Below are 9,604 nucleotides of genomic sequence, written 5' to 3'. Positions count from 1 at the left end.
TCTCTGATAACCAAGACATCCCAAATCTATCTAAACAGAAATTATTTTCCTAAGATAAGGTTATCTCCATGGTCTTTTTGTTACACTTGTCTCTGTGGATTCAAGTTTGTTTTTTCTATTCATTTCATTATTTCTGTTGTGCTGGCCCTAAATTCTGATCTCAAAATTTTCATTTCTTTTTTAAACCATTCAGGAACATTTTGCTGTGATTTTCTTCTCTCTTGAGATTCCACAAGATCTTCTACCTCATCAACGTGTTCATTTATTTTCTTTTATCTTACAAAATTATTTTGTTTTACAAAAAGCATTATATTTTAATACCAAAAAGCATGTTGTTTCTGCATTTTTGCCAAATAAATTTCACGTATTATTTTTAAGTGGCTTGAAATTTTTTTTTGCTTTTAAAATGATTATTTTATTTGTTTTCCTAAAATAGAACCACCTCTGAATTCCTGGTATAAATCTTATTTAAAGATACTGAATATTTTAAAATTATATATGCCAGAATCTTATTTAAAATCATAAATGACTAATTTTAGTTATATTGATGTATAAATCTATTCCTTTGCTTCATCTTTCCAGAAGGAGTTTGGTATCGTCATTGTATCATCATTTGACAATGAACTTACCTTATGAAAAAGGTATCTCAATTTCAAAAACTGAGGGAGCTGAGGGTAAATAGATTTTTGAAATGAAACTACATTTCATTCTCAATTAAAACTTTAAATAAAGCATCAATGTTTTAACTTCTCTCTGGAGCTGTCCCAAGAGTCCCAGTTCTGGACAGATCAGTACCTTCAGCTAATTACTAGTAAGGGCATGTCCCAAAGGAACAAATAAAGCTAACAATAGTTTCCATTTTCCATCCTTGAACAACTAAGGGAACTATAGGAGGGTACAAGTAGTCTTTTTGCTCCAATATTGGTCTTTTTGGAGTCTACTAGACTCATTAGAGATTCCTGACTTGGAGTAATTTGTAGCTTCCTTCCTTTGGTTTTTAGAAGTAAAGGATGTTATGGGAGAGGGAAACATGTTTTAGCTATTTAAATTTGTTATATTATGAGGGGAACTCAATAACAGAAATTAAAGCTAAAAGTGACCAAGTTTTTAACGGAAGTCCAAGGAATCAAAGAGACTCCTATTTTGGGATTCAACAAGGATTATTTCTGTTTCTTACTTCTTCTTTCAATTTTCCTGTGATTAGGTTACAAAAATAGAAACAAGATAGAAAATTTAAGGAAAATGTGGATGTTCTCTTCACCTTGAAAAGACTATCAAGCACAGGGATCTCTTCCTAACATCACCTTTTACCAGTTCTACAGAGCTGTAGCATATAAAAAGATACAGAGCTGTGATTAATGGAAACAATGAAGAAAAGGGTTTGAAGGCCATTCCCATGGAGAGGTGAAAAGAGGCAAGTTGTGTTTGGATCACTTTACAGCAAAACTTCTAGTTTCTTTAATTTTCCCCCACCCCGACTATTTAAATTATAAATATCTCCCTGCCAATACTAAAATATTAATGATATTTCATATTGCTGATAAATTAACAGACCATGTTTATCTTGAATTAACCTAGGAGTTGAGGAAACAGTAGAGGCAAACAGTTTATGATATGAAGAAATAAGTAAGGAAATGACTTTTCATTCAGTTATGAGTAAGGTCTATGGAGTTTGGAAACTACAAAGTTCCAAATCCCTATTAACAATAATAATGCCTATGACTATACTATTCTAAATAAATCCATAAGTTACATCTGGTTAGTTCTGATATTAAAAACTAGAAAGCAACCCTTAGTCCAGTATCCTCATTTTATAGATGGGGAACCTGAGACTTAAAAAAGAATAACTTGCTCAGAGTTACACAGGTAGTAAAATAACATAGCAGAAATTTCTGAATTAAAATCCAATGTTCTTTTCATTATACCACTATTCTCTTCCTTCAAACCACCTTGGAATATTAGGTACTATAGGCTTACAAAGAAGCAGTTTTCCATAGTGTGGAGAGTAGAAGATTTTAAGTCACTAACATTTTGGTTCAAATCTTCCTTCTGATACATGTTGGTTGTGTGAACCTGGGCAAATCACTTTCCTCAAATTCCTAGGAAACTTCCTAATATCATAAACTCAAGAGCAAAAATACTTCTACCCTTACTACTCCTACTATTCCTCTTAATACTCCTACTTGTTATTGTTGTTATTGTTATTGTGCTATGCACATTGCTACATAATATGTCCCAAATATTTCAGTGTCTGCTGTGTGGATAAAACACTAAAAAAACTGAAATTTTATTTTTTATTTTCTTATCTGGATTTTTTATATCCTTTCTTGAAAAAATGAAAAAATTGGGAGATTATATGAACAAATTGACTTAAAGATTAAAAAAAGTTTTCAAGAGGTAGAATAATTCAAACTGACTACACCTTTACTGGATCTAGTGGGAGCCATACCAGTTTGGGATATCATCTTTTCATATTTATAAGCCCATGATCTATATCATGATGCTAATGTGTCACCCTGAGACAATCTCCTAAGTTTTCTGAGCTTCAGTTTGCCTATGTGCAAAATATTACACTTAAGTCCTGCTCTGATGCTTCCTTTCAATACCACAAGTAAGTTTTTGATGGTCAAAAATGTGTAAACCAGCAGTTCTGCAAATCTGGAAAGGCTTCAACTATAAGCCTGTGATGGGCTTCCTGTCTCTAGTTCAAGGATCAGGCTAGATAAATTTGACAAATATTACTCCACAACATGGATCATCAGGTGATGGATTTGTTGTTGTCATAACAATGCATAAAATAGTCTATGAAAGCATGGAAAGGTTACAGTAAGGCTCTTTAGAATATCCCCATTGATAGATATGGTGGAACTTTTAAAGAAAAGGAAATATAAGACATAAAATGGAGCTTAATATGATGATCTTTTTTTTACCCTCAGTGGCTGCGCTTTGTGACTTTTGGGGGGGAAAAGTCCAATATTGAGTTCTTATATTCAATTTTGTTTTAATGTGATTACAGAAACAGTTAGGTGGCACAGTGGATAAAGCATTGAGCCTGAAGTCAGGAAGACTTGACTTCAAATCTGACTGCAGATCTTTACTGACTCTGCAAGTATACTTGAGGTAAGTCACTTAACTTATGCCTGTTTCAGTTTCTTCAACTGTAAGATGAGAGTAATAATAGCACTTACCTAATAAGGTTATTGTGAAGATTGAGAGTTAATACTTATAAAACTGTGTTAGTTGGATGACTAGCATGCTTAATAATGTTTATTTCCTTCCTATAGTTCATTTTAAAATATTTTACTGCATGAAATACAGTGCTTTAGTATATGAATATGAATGGTAGTAGTCGCAAGCCCACCATTTGTAAGGGGATTTAAGATAAATATGTGAAGATAAAAATAATACCTAGTGCTTTTATATTCCTTTCAGGTTTGCAAAGAGCTTTATTTCATTTTATTCTCAAAAAAACACTGGGAGGGTAAGTGCAATAAATATCTTCATTTTACAGATGAGGAGATTGAAGCAGCCAGAGCCATTAAGTGACTTGCCCATAATCACACAGATGTTGGAGGTCAAATTTGAAGTCAAGTCTTTTTTTTTTTAATTTCAAATAAGTGCTCTATTCATTTTGCCAACTAGCTAACATATTATAAAATAGAAATGTGATCATCTTGATGCATGAAAGGTGAATGGAACACTTGCGGATGGGAGATCATCTCTGATTATGTGGATAAAAGAAGAGTTCAAAATTAGGTATTTTTTTTCTGGTTTACTGGACAGATTATTGGACTTTGAATTATATAGACCTGTGTTTGAATGCCATTTCTAACATTTATTTGTAGTATGACTGTGAGGAAGTCATTTAATCTCTCCAAGCCCCATGTTTGGCTTATGCAAAACTATCTATAGCTGTAGTACTTACTTCACAGAATAGTTATTCAAGTCAAATTCATTAATTGTGTCAAGTCTGTTGCAAATTTATAAAGATTTTGAGAGGTCTTGGTGTAGATTTAAAAAAATTAATATCCAATACTCCACGTAATATATTTTATAAGAGTTATTAAATATCACTTGAAAAGTAGAGGAAAGGAAAAAACCTTCAGTAAAGAGAGGCTTTCCCTAACCACACACTAGGAAGAAGAGAGAGAGAGGGAGGAATTACAGAACTATATAAACAGTAACATCAAGATGCACGTAAACGAAAAGGGAAAAGGAATTTTGGGATGAAGAAAGAATTCTGAGAGATGCAGTCCAAGGGTTCAAGGTTTTTTACACATTGACATGGTGAAGAATATGCAATAAGATGTTCATGAGTGTTTCTAAAAAGTAGATTGACATTATCATACTTATTCTGACTAGAATGAATGAGTGAAAAGACATTTATTAATCACTAATTATGTGGCAAATCTAATGGGAGGAGATAATATACTTGAGGGAATGAAGATCAGGGCAGGTATTTAGCTTAAAAAGTTTGGGGTTGGAGAGTAGAATCCATAGGTATAATCATTGCAAACTTTATATACTTGATGCCATGATTATTGTTTGATGTTTTACTTACTATTTGATATGATATTTGTAATGATAGGATTCCAATATTGCATCAGTAAGAAGTCCTAATGCCTACAGAAACATATAGATAAAACAGACAGTTTTACTTTTCCACTCTTAATTCTGGGTCAGGCAGATAAAGTTTGCAGTTTTGATGAACTTTTAATGTGCTGCAGGGTCCATGAGTCATTTTCTTCCTAATCCCTTAGTTAATGTTAGACACTCTCACCTAATAGAAAATTTCTCCTACCGAAGTTTCATACAAACCTGATATCAATAAAGGGCCTTCAAAACTTTTCTACCATGTCTGGGTTTGATTAGGAATGGCCTATTTTATATACGGTACCAATTACCTGCTAACAACCAAGTTGATTTGGGGGTAACTGAACCCCAACTTTGGGTAGTTTCCCCCTCCAACATATTTGTCCTACCCTCAGGCCGGGATGGATTTCTTACATATGAGGACAACAAGCCTCTTTCTGCTTTTATTTTCATGGTCAGTATGTGCTTTGTTTTCTTGCTTCTTGGGTCACATAGGACTGAATCATTTCAGTGCCAATTTTCTAGTAATCTCAAATCCTTTAGGCTTTAACCTAGGCCTGTGAGGACAAATAAAGCAAAAAAGAAGGAGATTGACACACTTGTTCCAGTAGCAGAGATAGTATTGCTTGAATTATAGTACAAAGGTGACTGGTGAAAATATACTTGGGAGTAAAGAGAAACTATAATAAAGCGCTCACTAGTCAATCAACAAGCACTTCCTATATGTCTAGGATTAGGATATAGAGACCATGAGTTCTGGGGTGAAAGAGTTTTCATTTTTTGGACCTCAACTTATGATGCCATCAGTGTAAATAACTCTTGGTGAGGGAATTCCCTTTACTAATATCAATCTGTAAATAACTTGTAACTTTGTCTTAAGAATTTACCTGGAGAACTGAGAGTTTAAGTGACTAGCCCAGGGTCACATCGTCACTTTGTGTAGAAATGGGAATAGAACCCAGGTCTTCCTCCTCCCGATAATGACCTTCTATCCATGCTGCCTCTATTATTATTATGAGAGCCACTACAGTAGCATATACGGGACTGTTTTTTACCTGTCTTCATATCCCCAGCACTTGGCACAATGTCTGGCACATAGTAGAAGCCAATAAATATTTATTGATTATATAGTATGTACATAATAATATCCTATTTTGATAGTCACACCCTAAATTAACAGGTACACAAATTATTATCTCCATTAATGGATTTAAAAACTGAGGCTCAGATATAAATGACTAGTCCAAATTCATACAGGGAAAAATAGACCCAAAATTATGACTCATACCTTCTAATTGAAAATTCTCTGTGCTTCCTACTATTCTGTGCTAGAGAAAGGAGAAATTGGATCCAAAAAAATAAAAGGAGAATGTAAAGGGAGGCATGAGGAAAAAAATTATCAGAAGCACAAATATGCAAATCCTTTTTATTGAGTAAAGCAGTGTGCATGCTGGCTTCCCAGGCTAACATTGACATACATGGGGATTGGAACATTTGAACAAAGCATATAGGGATTGGGTCATTCAAACAAAATAACAAGAAACAAAGAGTTGGAGACCTCAAGTCAGGAAGCTCAGAACTGCTTGTTATCAGGTCAGGAAGCAGAGCTAGGACAGGATGTCATCAGTACGCCAAGCCTGAGCTGGGGCCACTTTTGTGCTCTGTTCGATCACCTTTATTTCCCAGGTTATTTCATTATTTCTTGGGAAAAGGGAAGCTGAATTGAATAGTAATTCCAATTTCACAAGACTAATCATGATATTAGGTAATGGTGTCATGCTCAGAATAAGCACTTAGAAAATATTGAATGAAAGAATTAATAAATTAATATAGTAATAGAGGGACAAAAAAGTAGATAAATTCAAGAAACATGGCAGAGATAGAATTGACAGAATTTTCTGCATTTTTTAAAAGGCCATTTCAGAATCATTTTTCCCTTCCACCCAGTACACTTCAAACTCTTCTTTCTCTGCCCATGAGGAAATACAAAATAATTTTATTAGTTTAATACAAAATAAAAAGAAGGAAATAAATATTTATTTAGTACTGCTATGTGCCAGGTTGTGTTAAGCACTTACCAATTTTATCTATGTAGTATTCACAATGACCCTGAGAGGTAGGTGTTTTTATTATCTTCACTTTATAATGAGGAAACTGAGGCAGGTGAAGGTTAAGTGATTTTCCTAGGGGCACACAACCAATAACTTTCTAAGGAATAATCTGAATTCAGGTCTTCCTGACTCTTGGCCCAGATTTCTATCCACTGTATCACCTAATGACCTCTCAATACTTCCTAAAAGCATTTAGAAAGATAAATCTGCTGCCAACAAGCTATAATGTAGACAAGCTATTTGTATAATGGAAAGAAACCTGGAATTGAAATCCTGAACACCTGAGTTTGAATTCTCCCTATAGCACTTACTAGATATACGAGTGTGAGGAAGTTATTCTCAGATTTTCAGTTTTCTCAATTGCATAAAACAATGGCTAGTTGGAATACTTACAGCAATAGTTAAATACAGTGTTGCGTATATAATACATTTTACAAAACTTAAAGTACTATAAAAAGTCATCAATTACCTAACCACCTCATTTTTCTCATCTGTAAAGTGTATAGGTAAGAAAAGCTGTGCCACAGGGTTTTATAATGAGCAATTGAAATGTTATATGAAAAATACTTTGCATACCTTAAGGTACAATGTAAATGTTAGATATTATCACCCATCAGCCTCACCAAACTGTCAATCAATTTTTTAAAAATTACCTTTGAATAGCATATTCTAATACTTTACATACATTATCAATGGTACCTTGAAATAAACCCCTGAGCAAGAGGATATATGTATTATTATTCCCATTTTACAAGGAATCTGAAATTCAAAAAGATCCAATTAGAAGATTTTTGAATCAGTCAATCATTTAATAAGAATAATTAAGCACTTATTACTTGCTAAGGCCTATGGACAGTAAGAAACGCAAAAACAGCCCTGGTCCTCAAAGAATAAACATTCTAATGGAATGAGACAAGCTAATCTCAGAGGGAAAGGACTATCAGGTCAAGAAGTAGGAAAGGTCCCTCAAATGTGAGCCTTGAGTTGAGTCTTGAACCAAGAAATCAAGAAATGGAGGCAGACTTTTTCAGAAATGGAGGACAACCAGTGGAAAGCATGGAGACCAATTATGGAGTGTTGTGTTCAACAAATTATAAGTAAGCCAGTGTAGCTAGATCAGAAAGTATGTGGAAATGAGTAAAGTTTAAACCCAAAAATATAGGAAGAGCATTGGCAAAGCTGTGGCTATATTTTTTCTTGATAAAGGATGGGAGAAGGTAGAACAGTGGTGATTAAGAAATGCCAAGATATTAATAATTTTGAAGAGAACTATTTCAGTCAATCAGTGGAAATAAAGTCTGAGAAGTAAGTGGAATGAAATGACTTAAAAATGATAAATGCTTACTACATGTTCTAGGAATTTGACTGTGGAAGAAAAGGGAGACAGAATGATAAATAGCTTAAGTATATAGGGTCAAGTAAAGGAATTAGCTAGACTTTTTTTTTAATGAAGTATAACCCAAAAAAAGGCAATTAGAAAACAGATGAATGAAAGGCAAAAGATAAAAGAAGGAAAGACTTAGCTGAAGTTTTCTGCTATTTCTCATAGTCATATATGAAATTTTTGGATGATCTTTAACTCTATTTTATTCGCATTATTTCCGCCATACATTATTATTCCTTATTAAAACTTAAACATATTATTATTCCTTTCCTTACAGGTACACTCTAAGATATTATTGTCATGAGCAACAAAAGTTTCCAGGATCATTTTATCTTGTTGGGTTTCTCTGATCGGCCTAGGCTAGAGCATATCCTCTTTGTGATAGTTTTAATCTTCTATTTGATTACTTTGGTGGGCAATATCACCATTATTTTGGTCTCCCTATTAGACACACGGTTGCACACCCCTATGTACTACTTCCTTACAAACCTCTCTTTCCTAGACCTTTGTTTCACTACCAGTTCTATACCTCAACTTCTCTTCAACTTGAGAGGACCCAATAAAACCATTAGCTACTTAGGTTGTGCTGTCCAACTTTTCATGTTTCTTGGATTAGGTGGTACAGAATGTATCCTTCTTGCTGTCATGGCTTATGATCGTTTCATTGCCATTTGCAAACCCCTCCATTACACTGTCATTATGCATCCCCAGCTTTGTGTACAACTGGTAGCAGTGTCTTGGGGCATTGGACTCCTCAACTCTTTGGTTATGTCTCCTATAACAATGAAACTCCCTCGATGTGGGAGATGCCAAGTGAAACATTTCTTGTGTGAGATGCCAGCATTAATCAAAATGGCCTGTGTGGATACAGTGGCTATGGAAGGTACTGTCTTTATCTTATCTGTAATAATTGTCTTGATACCCCTCTCACTTATTCTTATCTCTTATGGATACATTGCCCAGACAGTTCTAAGGATCAAGTCAGCTGCAGGACGAAGAAAGGCCTTCAATACCTGTGGGTCTCATCTCACTGTGGTCTCTCTCTTTTATGGTAACATCATTTACATTTATATGCAACCAGGGAACAACTCATCTCAGGACCAGGGAAAGTTCCTCACCCTCTTCTACAACTTAGTGACTCCTATGTTGAACCCTCTTATCTATACTCTTAGGAACAAGGAAGTGAAATCCGCATTAAAGAAATTATTTTGGAAAGATGCAGGCTCACATGACAAGTGAGATGAAGCATCTACTAAGGGCTTCCTATGTACCAAAGATTGTGCTAATGGTTAGATATATAAAACCAGAATACTATAGACCTTGCCCTCAAAAATGTTACATTTACTGGGAATAAACAACATATGTACATAGAGTAATAAATCCAAAAATGTATATGAATCAAGTATGTAGTATGAAGGGGATAGTATAGTAACAATTTACAGGATCAAAATATGAGGTGGCATCTAAGCTTGGGTACAGTCACAATTAGGAGGCAGATTTTGGGTGGTGATAAAAA

At 34.3% G+C, this 9,604-nt stretch overlaps 1 protein-coding gene across 1 annotated transcript; it reads left to right on the top strand.

Annotated features, from left to right (window-relative positions):
* The first annotated feature begins 8,385 nt into the window (after nt 1-8,385).
* LOC123244343 (olfactory receptor 2W3-like) lies at nt 8,386-9,327 on the top strand. Its single transcript, XM_044672760.1, has one exon. It carries the CDS (start codon nt 8,389-8,391, stop codon nt 9,325-9,327), a length of 939 nt encoding a protein of 312 aa, XP_044528695.1. The 5' UTR covers nt 8,386-8,388.
* Nucleotides 9,328-9,604: the final 277 nt, after the last annotated feature.

The sequence above is a fragment of the Gracilinanus agilis genome, chromosome 4 (genome assembly GCF_016433145.1).
Source record: "Gracilinanus agilis isolate LMUSP501 chromosome 4, AgileGrace, whole genome shotgun sequence".
Lineage (NCBI taxonomy): Eukaryota > Metazoa > Chordata > Mammalia > Didelphimorphia > Didelphidae > Gracilinanus > Gracilinanus agilis.
This window is presented reverse-complemented; position numbering and strand designations above follow the sequence as displayed.